Source organism: Phyllostomus discolor, chromosome 4 (assembly GCF_004126475.2).
Source record: "Phyllostomus discolor isolate MPI-MPIP mPhyDis1 chromosome 4, mPhyDis1.pri.v3, whole genome shotgun sequence".
In the NCBI taxonomy this organism is placed as follows: Eukaryota; Metazoa; Chordata; class Mammalia; order Chiroptera; family Phyllostomidae; genus Phyllostomus; species Phyllostomus discolor.
This window is the reverse complement of record NC_040906.2, coordinates 140,168,204-140,188,894: the sequence shown is the minus strand read 5'-3', so window position 1 is coordinate 140,188,894 and position 20,691 is coordinate 140,168,204. Positions and strand designations below refer to the sequence as shown.

Sequence of the window (20,691 nt, the reverse complement as noted above, 5' to 3'; positions counted from 1 at the left end):
CAAAAGAAGTGAGCTGCTGCTTATGCTGGGCTTGAGGGCATTTGGAAAAGACTGTGATGCAAGCCAAGGCTGGTCACTCTTGTATGGAGGGTCTGGAGTCACTTAGAAGGGGCTCCAGCAGGGCCTGGCAGAGTGGGTAGGGTGGAATCTCAGGGGGACACAGGGAGGGTGGTACAGTATTAGCAGGTTAATGGAGAGTAACTGATTTGGTTCCTGCTGTACCTGGCTAGCCAGGTTGAAGCACAAAAAAAGAAACAAAGGAACAGAAGCCTACACCAGTGCTTCCATCCTCAGAAAGAGTTTAGCCCTTGTCCTAACATTAAACAATTTAACTCCTCCCCATATGACCCAGGAGCTTCTTGAGCTGCCGCCTCCACCCTGGAATGTGAAACAAGTGAGTTTGTGTGTGAGCCCTTTAAGAACAGCATCCTTCATAGCCCTTCATCTCTCTTGGACTTGACCCTAGCTAGTTCACAAAATCAGATATTATAGGGATTCCTCTTCTGGGCAATGGTGCTTTGGGTTGGGGAGTCTGGTGTGGGGCTTGGACCCCTTGTTCCTCAGTGGTCCAGATATCCTTCCATTTGTGCGCCACCACACTGGGTATGAGTCCTGACCAGAGTTTGTACCTTCCTCCCAATCTGTCTTGATGTGTCTTGTTCTTTATATCCTTATTATAGGATTTCTGTCCCGGTGGTTCTCAACAATAGTTGTTCTGTCTATTTAGTTGTAATTTTGATGTGTTTGTGAGAGGAGGTGAGTTGAGAATCTATCTACTCCACCATTTTGATCCTGCCTCTTTGGCTGTGACATACTTAAAAGAAGAAATCTTGTCTTATTTTATTTTTATGTGTTTATGTTTTGTGATTGTTTGGTTATTATTTATGGTTCTTGTGTGCTTATTATTTGGTATAATGGTGCACAAAAACAGTTTGTAGAATGAAATAAAACCCATAGTTCTCAAGCTCAGATAGGCAGAAGGTTAATAGTAACAGATCAGTGTGGTTTAGAAACCTCAACTACGAGGGAGGACCCAAAAAACTGGCATTTATTTATAAAAATTTGTGTATTTATTCTTACATGTTTAAACTTCAGTCACTTTCAAAGTACTCTCCATTTGATGCAATACACCTGTTGAGATGTTTTTTGAACTGCTCAAAACAGTGTTTGAACTCATTGATTTCAATGCCTTTTATGGCTTCTGCTGATTTTTGTTTCACCTCTTCCACATTGACAAAACATTTGCCATTGAGGAATTTTTTCAGCTGAAGAAACAAAATAGTAGTTCGGGCAAGATCAGGTAAATAGGGAGTGTGGGGCACAGGGCCCATGCTGTTTTTGGTCAAAAACTGCTGAATGCTCAGCACAGTGTGGGCAGCTGTGCTCATAAATCACCCATCATGAAATGGGCAAACACATCAAAAGAGTCTTTGAAAAAGTCACTGAAGCTGAATGCAGCCTCTCATAACAACACCAGCTGGTACACTGATACAGATGGGTTCCTAGAACACTCACCTAGTGGGGGAGGCTTATACTACAAGGGTCCCGCCCTCCAGAAGATAATTCTAATATTTTTGGGTCCCCATCGTAGTGCAGAACATCCTCTCTACCTTCCTCAGATTAATTTAAGAGGTGGCTCCTAGTGGGTCTCTATAAGGCCCTCCAAATACTATCTTGCCCCTAATCTGGCCTGAAGATCTCTTGATACCTCTGCCACCTGTGCTGATTACAATAGTGACCCAACAATCTGTGTGCTTACAAGCCCTCCAAGTGATTCTGATGTTTGCTGAAATTTGAGAACCCCTGCTCCAGGCTTTCCAAGGAGATTTTCTACCGGCAGTATGCTCCTAGAGCTCTGGCCAGCAGGTATAAACCTGGTCTTCCTGCTCCCCTACCCTCAACACCAGGTTTTAGGGGCCAAGATAGGTCTGCTATATAAACTCTGGGTTCAGCTTGGCTCTACAGAAAAAAGAATATTGGACTAAGACCCAAAATAGGGTGTTGGCACTTAGTACTGGAGAAAAGGGAATTTTGGAATTTAGCATGTTGAGAGGGAAGAGGAGAAGAAAAACATGTTTCCAGATTTCTTACCCTCCTTCTGCCATGGCTTATGTTATATAGAAGAAGAGCCTAGTGGTATGATTTAAAGATATCCTGTCCTCGCCCTACCTCAACCCAACCTTTTACAAATGGTTACTTCTATTTTAATTTCAATGACTAGGGTTAATAAAGAGTTGATTTCACTCACTAGGGTTAATAAAGACTAAGGAATATGGGGTTAGAGCAGTCAAGCTACTATGTGATATAAATTTAGCTGGGTTGATTACTTAACACCATCCTGAGATTCTGGAAGAGTGAGTATTCAGTAGATGGGTGAGGGCTCGGGGCACACTTCAGACAAGCCTGGACTCGGAAGGCCCTGTGTGCCACAGAATGAGATCATGGGGATCTCTGTTTTACAATTTCAGTAGGAGGCATAGGTAAGGAGCACAGGTGGGAAAACAAGAAAGGCACCTGAAGGACAGAGGTAAAGAGGGTCAGAGAAAGACAATAGACTCGTACTTTTCCCTCTTTTCAAAAGCTCCTCATCAACTGCCTCTCAGAGGCCTCACGCAATAGTTCATTGTTGGAAAGTCCCTGAGCTCTCATTGCTTCCAGGCCCCAGGTATGAGTCTTATTTCTTGCTTTTCTTTTTCATACTAGAGCAGTAACAATAGCAGTGTAATTTAAAGGAAAACTTCTTTACTAATTCTATTGCTTGAAAGTCCTGTAGTACTTTATGGCTTATAAAACTGACCAGTATTATATTTCACACTTAAGATATCCTCTAACACTCAAGGACATAATAATTCTAATACTTTATTTCTTTATGACTGAATTCAACTTTGCTTTTTAGTTACTACCTCTTCTATACTCCTTCCCTCCAATCCCCATCTGAAAGAACGTAACCTGCATATTTCTGCTAAGTTCAATTTTATCTGGTAATTTTTTTTTCATTTAAACTCAATACTTTTAGTTCAGTCCTAAAACAAATCAGAATTCCATTTCCGTCTTTTCTTTCTCTCCTCCCAAGCTATTGACTTCATTTTGGGAGTGTCACATACGTGTCATCTGTGGGGGGTGGGCAGTGAGAGGGGAGGTTTGCTGACATGCCCAGGCTGGTGGAAATGACGGGGAGCGGAGGAGCACCTCCAGTGTCTGCCCTGCTGCCATCAGGACTGGCCATATAATTTAGGGGCCGTGCATAAGGGAAATGTGGGACATCCAGTTAAAAATAATTAAGAATGTCAAGAGAGCAACAGCAGAGCATTAAAATGAGAGTGAGACTCTGTGCATAGATCACATGCCTATGAAACTGATCCTACCTGTGTTCTCTGTCGTCATCTCCCAGCCTGGCTCCTGGTGAAAGTTATGGCCATGGCTCTTTTGGGGAAGTGCCCTCTGTCTCCAGTTGTCTTGGAACCCTACCATAACACTCACAGGTGCTATGCCTTCCATTCCTCCCTAGTTTGGGCAGTCTGCTTTGAAGCCCTCTGCCCTGGTTACTCTTCTACTAGCATGCCAGCCATCTTTCCTAGCTACCTTGCACTGTTGCTGGGCCCTTGACCCCTTTTGCATCTATCTCCTTCATAGACTTGGTGCACATCAGTCTCCATCACCCTCTCTGTACAGACATATGCTGCTAAGTCTGTTGTTTGTCTGCACAGCCTATGGCATGACTAATGCCAGTAGAAATCCCTGAAGTTTTAGCATGTCAGGTTTTTCCACCATGGATTCTTCAAACTTTGTGAAGGAGCCCTTTATATTTATATACTCTCTCAACTTACCTGGAAGAGAAGAATAGGATAGGTGGATAGATAGCATAGCTGCTGCATTATGTTTTTCTCATTTTTTTCTTCTTTTATTTTCAACCATTTTTCTAAGTTCTATAAGCTGGGGGAGGGAACAGGAATGGTAAAAACCATTTCCAATTCTGCCCCAGTTAACAGAAATTAGAAAAATCACTGGAAATAATAGTCTAAATCAGGGTTGGCAAACTAAGAGTGAGGGGTCAAACCCAGCCACACCCATAGTTTATATATTGTCTATGGCTGCTTTCACGCTACAACAGTGGAGTTGAGTAGCTGCAACAGAAACCACATGACTGGCAAAGTCCAATTTATTAAATATATACTCCTTTACAGAAAAATTTTCCCGACCTCTGTGTTAGACAATCACAGTTGAAAACGAAGTGTCTTTGTCTCTGGTCGTACCTGTGTTGGGATGTTGAGTGGTGTTTGATGACCTCACAGTTAATCTGCCACAAATTAATGCTTTCTGCATCACTACTGCTAGTAAATACTTTTACATACGTACAGAGAGCAGAACAGGCGTTATGATTTCACATGCATGCAGTGGGTAGGACAGGCATTATTATTCTCATTTTACAATGAAAAAACTATGCGTTGGAGAGGTTAGGTAACTTGCCCTGGGTTATAGGAGAAGTGAGTGTGGGGTTAGGGTTGGGGACCCAGCTCTCTTGATTCCTTGGAGTTAGTGGCAAACAGTTCCAGGAGGATTCAGCATGTTAGGAGAACAGATGCTGAGGATTTTGGTGCATGAGGTTGTGGACCACCTTGAGGTCCACTGTGGGGCTGGGTGGTATGCTGAGGTGGAATGACTAGAGGGTGGAGAAGAGAGGTGGCTATGGATCATTATGTGTTAGAAAAAAATTATTCCAAAAGGTGGTGATTCATTTTCTTACATACTTCCTGCCCACACACTGAGTCTGTAACTTGGGCATTGTGGTAGTATGACATTTTAGATAAATTAAATTCCTAATGCACCTTCATTAGCTAACCTCAAAGTTCTTCTCTTTACTGTTTTTGCCAGCTTTGTAGTCATAGTAACTAAATTTATGAAGATTTGTTGATTGACATAGAATTCATGGCCTCTTCACACTGTATCAGAGTGATAAGCATCTGTAAATATCAGATGAATATGTTTGATGACCATGTGGCTTCAGTTGCTTGCATAGAATGCATTTCAATAGGAATAATTTTTACTTTTCTCCTTGCTTGGTTATAAAGTAGCTATGCTCTGTTTTTAATTTAGGCTCCCCTAATCCAAGGGGAGCTCAGGGACAATTAGAAAAGACAGAAGTCAGGAGGAGTTCAAAGCAGACACAACCCATGACCCCATATGTTACAACTGATTTTAAGTTGTTCTTTTATGTTGAGAAATGGCCCAGAGATTTAAAAGAAAAGGCATTTAAAGGACACCTGAATACAGTTGGCGTATGTGCAGGCACTTAGAATGCATGAAGTCATCGTCAGCACAGGTATGCACAGTGTTTCATTTTCTCCCTGCTCAGTATGAGGCACTGATATCCACCAAACCGATGCACATCTTTCTCCTCGTGGATTTTAACCCATCTTGTTGATTCCGAGCAGCAATTGTGATTTGCCTCATATTTCTTGAAAATACAATAAAAGTATTTGAGAACATTGCTACCTAAAGACAAATGTTTTTTTTTAACAGGAAATTTTTTTGCAATCAGCTTACTAGAATAATTAACTCCTACACAAACTAGAATTTTCCTAATTAAAAAAATCAGTTCAAAAGAGCCGTGATCCCTTCCACCGAGAACGTACTTTCTTCTAAGGAACTGCAGTTGTGTGGATGAGGGTAGACTTTTCACACTGGGACGAATTATTCCAGCATTTTTACCTGCACATTCCGAGTTAGTCAGGCACATCAGTCTTTTCAGCAGAATCTGCCTTAGGCACTTAACCTTTAATGGCTCAGGTGTGGCAAGACAAAAAAAAAAAAAAGGCCCAAATGAAAGAACAGATCAAAACTCCAGAAAAAATACAACTAGGTGACAAAGAGATAGCTAACCTATCAGATGCTCAGTTCAAAACACTGGTAATCAGGATGCTCACAGAATTGGTTGAATATGGTTGCAAATTAGATGAAAAAAATGAAGGCTATGCTGAGTGAAATAAAGGAAAATGTACAGGGAACCAACAATGACAGGGAGGAAACTGGGACTCAAATCAACGGTGTGGACCAGAAAGAAGAAAAACATTCAGCCAGAAAGGAATGAAGAAACAAGAATTCAAAAAAAAAAAATGAGGAGAGGCTTAGGAACCTTCAGGACATCTTTAAACATTCCAACACCCAAATTATAGGGGTACCAGAAGGGGAAGACCAAGAAATCAAAAACTTATTTGAACAAATAATGAAGGAAAACTTCCCCAATCTGGTAAAGGAAAGAGACTTCTAGGAAGTCCAGGAAGCTCCGATTCCCAAAGAAGTTGGACCCAAGGAGGAACACACCAAGGCACATCATAATTACACTACCCAAGATTAAAGATAAGGAGAGAGTCTGAAAAGCAGCAAGAGAAAAGGAGACAATTATCTACAAAGGAGTTCCCATCAGAATGTCAGCTGATTTCTCAAAAGAGACCTTACAGGCAAGAAGGGGCTGGAAAGAGGTATTTCAAGTCATGAAAGGCAAGGACCTCCATCCAAGATTGCTCTATCCAGCAAAGCTTTCATTTAGAATGGAAGGGCAGGTAAAGTGCTTCTCAGATAAGGTCAAGTTAAAGGAGTTTATCATCACCAAGCCCTTATTATATGAAATGTAAAGGGACTTATCTAAGAAAAAGAAGATAAAAAATATGAACAGTAGAATAACAACAAACTCACAGTTATTAACAACCACATCTAAAACAAAAACTAAGCAATCAACTGGAACAGGAACAGAATCATAGAAATGGAGATCACATGGAGGGTTATCAGCAGGGAAGTGGGAGGGGGAGAGAAGGGGCAAAGGTACAGAGAATAAGTAGCATAGATGGTAGATAGAAAATGGGAGGTTAAGAATAGTATAGGAAATGTAGAAGGCAAAGAACTTATATGTATGACCCATGGACATGAACTACAAGGGGTGGAGAATGTGGGTGGGAGGGGTATACAGGGCAGAGGGGAATGAAGGGGGGAAAATGGAACAACTGTAATAGCATAATCAATAAAGTATATTATTAAAAAAATAAAAAATTAAAAATCAGTGCAGTTTACATCCAATAGAATGACAGTTGTGTTTCTGGAGTCTTAGTGACTTTGCCAATTCCAAAAAAGTCAAAAGTCAGAAGTGCAATGGCAAAGTTTCTCTTCAGCCCCTTTGCAACCCTCAAGCACTGAGAAGTGTGAAGGGAGCAGTAGCGCGGAAATTGTGGCCTTAGAAGAAGAAGGTATTAAACAAGTAGAAATTGGAGGGAAAAATCTACTGGAATAGTAGGATCCTATATTAATCATTATTATTTGTGACCATTTGGTGGATACCAGACTCTGTGACTAAACTTATTTCAGCCCCATGAAAGTGGGGGTGGCTGTGAATTCATTTGTACAGCAGTAGTTCTTATCTGGTGGTAAAAGCTTCCGTTCAGATTTTTCCAAGCACACAGAAAATCCAAACCTTTTAGTGCAGGCTTCTCAGGTACTGGCCATATTGTTTTGGACAAATATCCAAATCTCTCTAAGCCTCACTTGCCTTATCTTCATAAGGAGAATAATCATAGTACCCGCATTGTAGATTGTTACTAGAATTTCTTGGGGGGATACTATAGGTATGCATATTTAACCCCATGCTCAGAGCATACTAGGCTCTTTAGTAAATGTCAGCTACTATTATTGTGAATAAAGGTAATATTTAAGAATAATTGATCAGATATATACTGCCTGAGATAAAGTCTAAAGTGTTTGTCTTTCTGGCTACCGATAGGTCTCTTCTGTTAGTGGAAGGGAAATGACTGATTTTTATATAATTCTAGGGCTGGGCCTTTTTAGTAGTGATGAAATACAGGAAGGAAATCTAGCTCTGGCTAACCAGGAATCTGATAATTTTCCAGAGATGTTCTTTTTGTCACATGATAAAACAAATATTTGCAACTAATTAAATTAAGTGATGACATTCTTCAGAGGCCCACAGGCACTATTGAAATGTCTGAATAAAATTACATTACTCAAGTAGAAGGATTATAGGTAACAGTTATTAGAAAACTGAAATTTGAGGGCCTTCCTCTTTTTATGTAATCAGTGACTATGGATTACATACTATATTTAATGGAATAGTGACGTCAGAATTACAATGATATAGTATTATCAATAAAACAATATTTGAAATGCATTTGAGGTTAAAGGATGAGTCATTAATGTTGGAAGTGCCAGAAGAAAGTTGTCACTACTTTATAAAATATTATATTTATAGGTGTTTAACTGCTTTTTTCTATATTATGATGGACAGTAGCCTTCTTTTGCAAGGAAGGGAAAAAAGAAAAAAACACTGTTATGTATGCTAGAAATGATACCTTCTTTATCAAAACATTGGTAAGAGAGGTTACTCTATTTTATATTCAAAGTTTTAAACTCCTCAAGTGGTACGTTTGTATAGACTTGCATGTCTAACTTAAAAAGATTCCTTATTTCATGGAAGTTCCCTGATCCATCTCTTGTGTATTTTTTTAAAATTTTTCTATAAATATTTCCCAGGTCTGCTTTTATCTTTCTTGAAGGGTATTAAAGAGAATTTCATAAAATATTTCACAATGGTATTAAACTAGGGTAGAATAATAATTTTTTAAAGATTTTATTTATTTTTGGAGAAAGGGGAAGGGAAGGAGGAAGAGAGGGAGAGAAACATCAGTGTGTGGTTGCCTCTCACACACCCTCCACTGGGGGTCTGGCCCGCAACCCAGGCATATGCCCTGACTGGGAATCAAACCAGTGACCCTTCAGTTCTCATGTCAGCACTCTATCCACTGGCTATACCAGCCAGGACAGGTAGAATAATATTTTTATTTTGCCACAGTTATAATATTTTCCTTGAACTTTTGATTATAACATCACTACAGTGACTTCAAGAAAATCCCCTTTCTTGAATTTTAACATTCATAAAATTATTTGGAAAATTTTCAGTTGGTCTGAATAGATCTGTCCTAGTGGAATGAAAATGGCTTATGTAAACAAAATTTCTGGTTATTTTGAAGGTTTTATGAAAATGGAAGATCATGAAAATCGCAAAATCACTTAACATGGTTTATTCCATAAGTAGGGTGAAGAAAATTTTAAAAAATTATAAAGGACACCCTGACTGGTGAGGCTCAGTTGGTTGTATATCATCCCACAAAGCAAAAGGTTTATGGTTTGTATTTTCTCTCTCTCTTTTTTAAAGATTTTATTTATTTATTTTTAGAGAGAGAGGAGAAGGGAGGGAGAAAGAGAGGGAGAGAAACATTAATGTGTGGTTGCCTTTCATGCACCCTCCTACTGGGGACCTGGCTGCAACCCAGGCCTGTTCCCTGACTGGGAATCAAACCAGAGACCCTGTGGTTTGCAGGCCAGCACTCAACCCACTGAGCCACACCAGCCAGGGCTGGGTTTGTATTTTCTCTGTCCTATCTAAAACCCTTGTCTAACCCAAGGTCATAAAGATTTTCTTCCAGCCCTGACTAGCATGGCTGTAGGCTGGGCATCTTCCTGCAAGGTCAAAGGTTTCGGGTTAGGGCACATGCCTGGGTTGCGGTTTGGTCCCCAGTTGAGTTGCATAAGAGAGGCAACTGATCCATGTTTCTCCTTTGCATTGATGTTTCTCTCCATTTCTTTCTCCTCCCTTTCTTTCTCTCTGAAAACAAATAAATAAATAACATCTTTTAAAAACTGTAAAGGAAATTTGAGTGCAGACTTAGTAATAGTTATGAACAGTCTTTGCTGTTAGTATGAGTAACAATCTCATGAGAAATGCTTGAACATTTCATGAGTTGGGTAATTTATAACTAGACTTACCCAAGTAAATAAAATATGCAGAGGGAATAATCTGGCATTAATAGAGAAGGAACTAGTTGATTTGATTGGTCTTTTGCATCTTAAAATTCACATAAACCTAGAACAGATGTTTTCTTTTGTCTTTAGTTTTGGGTGTGTTGGGTATTGTCATTCATGTCTAAAAGGAAGAATGAGGACAGCTCCATGCTAGTGTTCTGGAAGCCCCACTTGCAGCAGGCCTTTTGCCAGGCCACACTGTCAAAAGTAGGCTTCTCTGTAGCTGTGTGTTTTCCTTTTTACCAGATACTATGATTATTCTTTATAATTCTATAAAGTAATTTAAAAATAGAAAGTATACAAATAAAATTATTGTCACATTTCACCCTATGCACTAGACACATTCTTGAAAAACTATATAGACAAAATAAAACCAGGAACAGACAGGAGCTGAATACTTGAGAGGCATAGGAGAGCTGCCAAAACCTAACTTATGCAGAAAAGGTTTTGCTAGTGGTAGGAATGGGAGTATCATGACCTATGTTGAATCATAACACGAAAAGACACATCTGAAAGGAGGAAAGAGCTGAGATGAAAATGCTGTGGAAAATTCAAGGTCACAATTTGCAGGAACTAATGAAGATGGGAACTAGATTGGGTATTTGCTGTAGAATTCTTTCTTTACCCTTTTCTTTTCAGTTGTTCAAATGCTCTAGAAGTACTTGTTAGTTCAGCAAAAATGATCCAATGTCTTTGTAAACATTTTCTGATTCCTAGGATGTCATTCATTGACAGTGTGATCTGGTTATTGTCAAGTTTATGGGGGGAGTGGGGAACAGAAGAGAGGTGACCACTCAGGAAGGAGGGAGGGCTGGGATAACATTTGATCTTTCTTCTCTTCACACCTTAGTCAGCAAATTCTATGCAAAGTGTTGCTGACTAATTACTACAAAAGGAAAAGTAAGTGTATTTCATGAACTATGTTAGGATAGTTTGCTTATTAAAGAGAAGAATCTGTGCTCCAAATTACATTAATTAAAATAAGATTGCAGCCCTGGCCAGGTGGCTTGTTTGGTTGGAGCATTGTCCCATACACTGAAAGGCTGCAGGTTTGATCCTCAGCCAGAGTGTGTACAGGAGGCAACTACTCGATGTTTCTCTTTCACATCAATGTTTCTTTCCCTCTGAAATCAATAAACATATCCTTTTATGTGAGGATTAAAAAAAGATTACAAACCTGATGAGAATCTTCAGTTTATTTAAACCACTTTCGTGAGATCTTTCTTTGAAGGATATGCACTGAAGCAAAAGCATTCTTGGCTTCTTTCAGAAAGTGTATTATCTTGCCCCAAACTTGCAGCCATGCAATCAACTATTCAAAAGCCGACAGAGTGTCAGACGCCCTTTCTGTTACCTGTCTGCCTCTCCTGTAAGCACAATGGACAGGATCTGGCCTACTCTGATTAAATGTTTATTATTGTTCGGCTCTAGAGCTTTTTACACAATAAGTCTGTGACGGTCCCTGTTCAGATTTTGCATCCTGTTTTTATAACCTGTTTCCTTAATAATTGACCAGGTTCTTTCTCAGGATGATTTTTAAATGATTCATCATTTTACACGTTCTGGAGTAGGTTAATGATTTTAAAAAATGTATTTTCACCTAACAAACTAATTTCTGTTGCTGTGTGAGTTTTGCAGAGTGTCTATGGAGGAAAATTTAAGGATTTCTCCAACTTTGTAGCGTGAAGTGAAAAAACATTATCTTTGTAAGCATTTTTAAATTTTTCTGGATCATCTGTTTACAGGATGTACTTCTCCCTTTCTATTTGCATGTGTTTAAGAACTCAAGGGAAAGCTCTATAGTGAGGAGGTATTTGGAATCAGACTTGGGTTCAAATTCTATATTTTCTATTCACTAGGAGTAGCTGTGTAATCCAGAAAAATATATTTAATCTCTTTAAAGCTCAGTGTCCTCATCTATAAAACTGAGAATAATAGCACCTATTCCATAGGATTGATGTGTATATTGATTTAAATGAGATGGTATATGTAGACTGATTAGCACACTGTGTAACACTTAATAAAGAGTAAGTGAGAGCTATTATAATAAGGAAGGGTATGAGTGTCACTAAATGTGAGACATGGAAGTTAGTTGTCATCTGGACATTTTCTCCTTACAAAATAGAATAAAGTGTTTTAACGTGGACATTATTGATGGCAGCCTTGGTTATACTGTTGAGAAATTGTTTTTCTCCATCTTACATGTTGCCTAATTCCTTCCTAAAGCATTTATTGACTAGTTTGTTGTCTTTGAGTACTTCTGCATTCCTGAGATAGAACAGGCACTGACTGCTGATTTGGGGGTGGACATAAAGATAGTAGACCTTATTTGGCTTACCAAAAATGGATAACATTCATGAACCCATGTCAGGGGAAAAGCAATTAATGTGAAATTTCATCAGCATGGAGGAAAATTATTTTCTAAGACATCAACATCATGGCTCTAGCACATGAGATTTTCCATCAGCAGAGCAAATTCATGTGGAAGAGAATGAGAAACTTAAGCTTTTGACCTGATGAAATATAGTCAGGTAATTCTAAAATGTATTTTTTCTGTAATTAATTCAATAATTAATGTGCATTAATTAATATAATTTTGTAAAACCTATTAATGCTATAAAAATTTATTTTAAAATATTAACACCAGACTGAAATTTTTAGAAAGAACTAAATATGAAGAGAGTTAGTACTAAGAAAATACCACTTTCTGCATCTTTGTAAATGCACATAGCATGCATACAGTTATGCATTTGTAATATTTTAAGAATACTCTAGTGCTGTAGTTGCTTTAAAAGATACAGAAAATCCAGGGAAATAAGACATAAATACATGCTACAGTCAAATACAAATTCTGTGTATGATTAAGGCTGAGAATAATTAAGTTTAATACATCACTCCTCACTTCCTGTGCTTTGAGAACTGTTGTTTGGAATTTCTATTAATTCATGATCCAAATTGAAGTTGTCAAATCAATATTTGATGTATCATTCCAGAGAGCCTTTAGATCTTGTAGAGAGAGTTACTTCAGATAAAAGGAATTCACATGTGGTATGGAGTGATAGGGAGTCACAATTCAATTTGGGAAGCCCATGTGTCTTAGTTGTGATATGTAACAGGTCAAGAGCTAAATTCAAAACTTTCTATTCATCACCTCTTTTTTTTTTTTTTTGGCTTGGAGTTGAAGTCAGCCCACTCTGCCCACAAACAAGCTGTGATGAAATACAGTAGGTCTGCTCTGAAGTACTCTGGCCTCTATTACAAAGAAACATCTATTTATTCTTTTTCCATCAGCAAAGCACAAAAGATGCTCTAAAATTCCAAGAACAAATCACTGAATTAACTGGAAAACCAGGGCCAGTGTCAAGGACCGCCTCTTCTGTTTACATTGTTCGCAGTCACGGTGCTGTAGAAAGTTCACACACACAATGTAAGAGTTGAGTTCAAAAACAGAGCACGAATGTAGATTTCAAGATTTGTTGGAAGAATTGACTATTTGCTATCTGAAAGGAAACACCACACCATATTTATTTTCTATTATAAACCTACACTGTTTTGAAAAGCCTTCCTTAGTTTCTTGAGTATGATGGGTTCATAAAGAATATTTACTTTCAGAAAATCTGGCTGCTTGGCTGTTTAGGAAAAGAACCATTTATACTGTTAGTTTTAAATAAGCCCATGCACTAAGCTATTATATTTAAGAGTTTAGAACAATTTTGCAGTACAGCTCCCAGGATATCAGAGCTCTCTTCGCAGCACTTTGAATCCTAGCTTTTGAGTTCAGTATGTTCATATTAATAATACATCTGTTGGTCCAGTCCTTTCACTGAGACTGACAGATAATCTGTAAAACATTCATCGTGGAATGACTCAAATGTGCTCCCCATGGACAAATTCGCTGCAGCTTTGTCTTTTTTCCTTATTTTACCCCAAAATATACTTGAAAAAGTCTTTATTTTATGATTGATGTTTTCTCCCAATTCTTTGTGCTCTTTCTTATTTCTGTAAATGACTGACATAAAAAAACAACCTGATTTTGGAAAAAAGGCTATGGACAAATAGGATTGCATATCACTGAATACTATACCACCCTCTCCCCTTTGCTTTTCCCTTTTTCTTTCTCCATTTCAAGCCTCCTCCACCCTTTGCAGATTTCTTTGTACATTGTGACTTCCATTTGAATCCTGGCAGGGTTAGAAGTTTGAATTTTCTGATGGACTTAACTTAAAATTACTTTTAAAAACAAACTTTTTATTTTACAACCAATTTAGATTTACAGAATTGTTGCAAAGATAATAATGGGGGATCTCAAATACCTCACACCCAGTTTCCCCTATAGTTAACATCTTATATTGGTATGATACATTTGTTGTAATCAATAAACTGATACTGATACACTATAATTGAATAAAGTTCATAATTTATTCATATTTCCTCGATTTTCCCCTAATGTCTTTTTACCACCCCAGGAAGCCATACTGCACTCAGTTGTCCTGTGTCCCTTGGCTCTGCTTGGCTGAGACAGTTTTCCAATTTTGTTTTTGATTACCTCAATAAAGATTGTTGGTCATGAATTTTGTAGAGTGTCTCTCAATTTGGATCTGTTTGATGTTCTTCGCTTTATTAGACTTGAATAATGGTTTGAAAGAGGAAGATTAGAACACATTTATCAATTCCTGTCAAAAATACACATCATCCAAGATACATATCATTAAAGATACATACAAAGACTTAGCACTGATGATGTTGACCTTGATCATTCGGCTCAAGATGTTTGTCATGTTAGAATCATATTTTCACTCCTTTTGGAGGCCAGCAAAGCATTTTCCTGATGATTTTAATGATACATTAATTAAAGCTATAAGGAAACTAACTGCGACTCATCTTTTGGTTTTTCTTTATTGGTGGTGGTGTAAAGCTACAATAAGTTTTTAAGTAATTAGAAGAAAAAAATAATTTTGCTGGTTGTAAAAATATCCCATCTTTTTTTGTGTTAGGTGGGGATGAGATCCAGAAACCAGGGTGGTGAAAGTTCATCCAATGGGCATCTCTCCTGCCCTAAATCCTCCATCATCAGCAATGTTGATGATAAAAGTCTCTCAGAAGATGCAAAAAAGAAGAACAAGTCAAATAGAAAGGAGGATGATGTCATGGCCTCAGGAACTATCAAACGACACCTAAAACCATCTGGAGAAAGTGGAAAAAAGAATAAGAAATCCTTGGAGTTATCCAAAGAAGACCTCATCCAGCTACTCAGTATAATGGAAGGAGAGTTGCAGGTAGAGTCAAATTTTCTCAACTATTGTATTTCAAGTTACTAAGCTATAAAATAAGAGACTATGAACTTATCTTTCTCATTGGGTTATAAACTTCATGAGAAAAGGGCTAGGTTTTTGTTACTCATTTCAAAATCCCTAGTGCCTGGCCCCAGTTTACACTGTGTATATATGTGTTGAATGAATGAATAAATGAGTAGATGCTGATTCCAACTTCAAGCTTCTCTACAGGCAGAAAATTTCTTTATGATATAATTTTGATAATAATTTATCAGAAGTCCCCATACTTAGTAGTAGGTAATCAATGAGCTTATCTAATTTAGCCATTGACTATGGCTAAAAACTATACAAAAGTCATGATTATTAGGTAGCAGAGCTAAGATCAAGTGCTTTTTAAATTTTTTCCAGAAGGTAGAGTAAAAGACAGGTAAAGAGATAGAGGAAAAGAAAGAGGGAGAATGAAAGGGAGGGAAAAGAGAAAGAAGGCTTCATTTTAACCAGCCTCATGCTAATTTTTTGTAACCTTAAGCTTTAATTTTCTACCATGTCATAGGAACTGAGATGCATACCAATAGGCAGAGCAATGTATTACGAAGACCTAATATTTTCACAAAGCATTTTCAAGTGCATTACCTCATTCAATCTCAATAAAAATGTGGGTATCATTATCTATATTTTACAGTGAAGAAACTGAGGCCTGGAAGGGTTGAAGGTTTGTCTAGATCTCACCTTAGGCCTCCTGGTTGTTGGTCCAGTGTTCTTTCCACAGCCCATCCTCACCAACCTTCTGTAGCTACCTGAGCTGTGTTCCCATTCAGTATGTTTCTGAGGATCCAAAATAGCTGGGATTCTTCTGAGTTCCTGAACTCTAGACAATTATATTTGTGGAAGTGGGGAAGCCATAACTTCTTTTTTTTGGCACAAGTGGGGGTAGGGTGGAGGCGAAGATGACTTAAGAGTGGAGTTGCTGTTTTCCTTTTTGTTTTTGTCAGTTTCTTAGTTTGCATGAGTCTCTCCAGCTGCAATTTTCGACCCACTGCTGGCAATTTTGAAAATATGCAATACCTGACTATTTAGTCAGGGGCACTGACCTCTTTTCCCTTAGATTGTCAAATTAAAAAATGATAACAATCAATACAACAATAGCTGTCTGGAGTGAATGAATCAAAATTATACCTATTTTTTGTCAGATTGGCAAAAAACATATTGTTTGGTGTGCCACAGAATTTTAGTAGTTAGTTTAGGTGTGCCATGAGATGAAAAAGGTTGAAAATCACTGCTCTAGGGGAATAACGATTGTGTGAGATAAAACCTTCCTCTGGTGCTGTTAGCGTCAGAGGTGTTATTTTAACCCTACCCTAAACGAGGGTGGGCTTGCCTGGCCTGTTCCTGTCCTTGCCTGTGTGTGCACATAGATAAGAAAGCTTTAGGGTACAGGGAAATAGAAAACACAATAAAACTCAAATTAAAAAAAGACAAATATGATTGAGCTTACCATATTCCAGTGGATAAAATCACAGTTGCATTTCATAACAAGAAATGAAATTTTCCAGAGCACCACCATTACTAAAAATAGCTGCACCTCTCCCAGAAATGTGGTTAATGTTTTGTGTATTAACATTTATTGTGTAAAAAGGTAGAATTTATGAGTTCAACTTTTTAAGCTGCCCTAGCAGGCATTATTGACCTGTGTGGAGGGTAGAATGCTTGCCTTGGGAATCAAAACACAATGACATCAGCTTACTTCTCACTCCCCTGTGTAAGCCCACACACCCAGGACATCAAAGAAGTTACCAGGAGACTCCAAAGCAATACATTTTGCTGTCCCGTAATTTTTATGAATGCAGGATACCTTGCCTTGCACAATGGATATAAATAAGTAATAGATAAAGAAATAAGTAATAAATAAGTGAAAAATGTAAGATAGTTGTGGGGGTGGTAGTGAAGGAAAAGAGACATGGAAGACATGATGTTTTAAGAAATCCCATGGTGCATTCGTTTGCAAAGCTAATAATTCATCCTCCGTATACTTATATGTACACACATACATATGTATGTGTACTTGTAAGTATGTATACTTGAAAGTGCAGATTTTGCGATATTAGATTTGTTAAAAATGAAGGTATTCCTATATTTATAGCTGCAGATATATGTTCTTGTAGCAGACACCTGTACTTTATTAGCAGTGTCACGTGGGTGTGTGTGCATTGGAGCTGAGAGTGGGGGGCAGTTGGTATTAGCAAACATGAGTTGGCTGGTAAAAAATGTGGCAGCTCTGTGCCAGGTTTTCCAGACTAAAGATAAGAAAAAAATCTATCTAAAGATTTGGTACTGAGAGGAGAGTTAAGTTCCCCCAGCTCAGGCCTTTGTGCGTTTATGAGCATGTAGTGAGTTGGCTCCCAGACTCTCACAGGCCACCAGTGGCTCTCCTTTACGGACTGGCCAAACGTGACTCATGTACACTTACTTACTTGGGAGGCAGTGTGTGTTCCAAGGTTCTGTAAAATATTGGGACTTTCAGGCATCTTTGAGGTTTCTCATTTACCTCTTTTGTACCACATGTGTAAAACTGACACTCAGATAAATTATGTGACTTGCCAAGGTTGCTCAGCAATTTTGTTATATTTGCTCTAGATTTAAATTCCCTCTCAGTCCAGTGTCCCTACCACTAAATCATTTACACTGTAGGGGTGCTCAAGGGTGAATTCCTTTATACTTATTCTTCATCTCCAGAATTTCTTTCAAGTAGACCTATATCATGAACTTTGGGGTCAAAGCCATTTTATGAAAAGATAAAGCCTTTTATAGGAAAGAAAATAGAGTTAAGAAAAACCTTTCACATCAAGGCAGTAGAATATGAGTTAAGCCATGAAGATCAGTTATGATCTAGACAGTGAGAAAAACAGGGAAGACAGCAGTGCTACATGGCCATGAGCTGGGCACTGCACCACTCAGGGCAGGGGGCGGGGGGCTTCATGTTCACTACCCTATAAGGGTTGTGTCCTGGAACTGTGCAATAGCTTAGCCTCGAAGGCACTAGAACTGCTAACCAAAAGAAGTAGGGTGACCCGCAGAGAAAACAGCTTATATTAGTTTGGTCAGAAAGTCCACTATGTGTTTTCCATAAAATAAAAGACACATTTTCCATTTTTTACCAGTAACTTGATTGATTTGGATATTTTGGGTATGTTGACTATCTCCCACTATTGGCTTGAGGGTAGAGGCCAGGGGTGATGCTAAACATCTTCCAATGCATAAGACAGCCCCACAACAAAGAAATGTTTGGCTGAAATGTGCCAAGGAACTTTGCAAACCACTTTTGACATATTCGATCAATCATGGCACCTTCTCCAAACACTGCACAAATCTTTTTGTGTTTCAGTTGCATTTTTACCTTTCTTGAAATAATAAAACATAATATGCCGAAAATGTTGCCTATTTTCTTCCATCTTCAATATTAAAATGGCTGCACAAATATTTACCAATTATGATGTTTGTTTTAAATGCACACTGATATGATAGCTGTCATAATATAACAAAATTGTTTTGAATGAAGTTAAAGACAACTAAGCAGTATTAGATCCATCGTATGGAAAAAACATAAATGACTTTTTGGCCAACACCGTAATATTGAGATGAGAACAATATGAGTTCTACCCGTAGATGTACTCCAGAAGTGATTTGGGGAAAAGAAGGAGATGAAGGCTCAGTCAGGCTTTTTTATGCTCATTCCTCTTTCTCAGACTCCTTGTCGATTCCTTTATTCTCTCTAACCCTGTACCCAGGGTTTGGGACATTATAGTTCTATATACTTTTTGTTCTAGTAGTGGTCTGCCACCTTTGGAATCTATTGTGAGATTATGGGAATTTGTTGAGCCCACATTGTAAATGGCATGACTTTTATTGTCTTCATTGGCACTTTGCAGACGTTTGTAAATTTTCTGTTTTGTTTGCCAGTCCAGGTATCCAGTGAACTTTGAAGTGCACCTTTAATGGACATGTGTTAGAAATGCAGTTGTCCTTCCCAGGGATCTTTGCATTTTAAGGAGTCTCATCCAGAACTGTTGATGTCATGGCCCTTGTCCTGGAGAGGGACATCTTCCAGACTTTTCAAGTCACACCTTAGCACATGAAAAATTGTTGTTTCAGCACAGTGACTGGCTGGCATTACCTGCATGGAAGTAGCAGGGATGGTTTTTATTATTACATTTGTGTCATTGACTGCTTCAAGTAACAGCTACTTTCTAATAAATTGGAACGTTTTACTCTCTGGGTGAAAACTGGTTACATATTTCCCCAAATAACCCGAGAATAATGAAATAGTGCACCCAGACCATTATTTGGGCACCATGAATAATTTCCCTGTGTATTTGTCCAAAAATAGCAATTTAAAGAAGTCATTCAATTGGCTGTACTAACATGACTGAAGTTCAAAGGAAATGGCACTCACATCAAAAAGCCATAAGTACAGAAGACTTGGCAGAAGGGCATTCTTATAAAATGATTTAAAAACAGGATCCTAATTAATTCTTTTTCTTGATGCAAAAAATATTTAACTATTTTACATAGTAAATTTCCTGATGTGTTCCACTTGAAAATATTTTAGAAAAACCAACTTTGAATGGGTTTCATCTTTTTTTCCTGTCATCCTTATAGTTAGGTCTCTTCTACCTGTGTGTAAGCAGGCTCAGAGAAAATTGGACACCAAAACTAGATAACGAACCACGATTACATTTGGCTTTGTGCTTTTCAACCTGAGTCAGAGACAGAGTCATCCATACACTGAGAAATCAATTTCATCCTGGGTGACTAGCAGAAGGTGTTTATTTCAAAAAGATAATTTATAAAATAGATAATATGTGGGTAGTCCGGTCCCACAGAGTTCTCTGGGTCTCAGATGAAATGAGTCATCCTGGACACAATCTGTTCTGGTGGGAAAGGGGGTGGTGATACCCTCTAGTGGAGAACGCCCCAAGCCCTTCTCTGAAACAGTTTAGGGATATTGGGATCAGTATGCACAGGGGTATAGAGTATGCATGTAAAGCTCATCAATCAGTGTCTAAAGGCCATACTTACAGAAAACAGATATTATCAATAGATAACAATTGAGGAAATACAGAGATCTGCCTCAATTCAGGGTCTGTTAGATATGCTGATGCCAGAGGGTTGTTAAGGCGTGGTTCATGAGATTAAGAGTTCACTCCTTATGCTTTGAACTTAAACATCTGGTTTACATCAACAGGGCTATAAAAACCAAAGCAAGCTTCAAAGGATACAATGTATTCTTTAGACCTGATTTCTCACAGGGACCCTCAGTGTTAGTGTTGGGTTGTGCCTGCCACCTGCATTCCCAGCATTCTGGTGGAGACCTACAGGCAAGGCCTTGCTCGTGAGGGGCTAGTTGCCAATAGCACACAAAGTGGTCCCCAACAATAATATGTCTTCAGATTATTAAAAGTTTCCTCTAGTCTCCCCTTCTAGGGTTCCTAGCCATTTTCTTTAATATTGTTCACTGGTTTCTCTATACCACTCCACCACTTACTATAGGTGAGCA

General features: G+C 38.4%; 1 protein-coding gene across 4 annotated transcripts in view; it reads left to right on the top strand.

Moving 5' to 3' along the window:
- The window catches only part of FILIP1 (filamin A interacting protein 1), a 182,553-nt gene that overhangs the window by 66,481 nt on the left and 95,381 nt on the right, over positions 1–20,691 (top strand). For 3 of the 4 annotated variants that reach the window (XM_028509561.2, XM_036024363.1, XM_028509560.2), the window contains exon 2: positions 14,859–15,140. In XM_028509561.2, the coding sequence (XP_028365362.1) occupies positions 14,865–15,140 (276 nt within the window). In that variant the 5' untranslated portion in view covers positions 14,859–14,864. Of the gene's footprint in view, positions 1–14,858; positions 15,141–20,691 lie in introns of those variants that run through there. The other variant, XM_028509562.2, reaches the window with a different exon arrangement.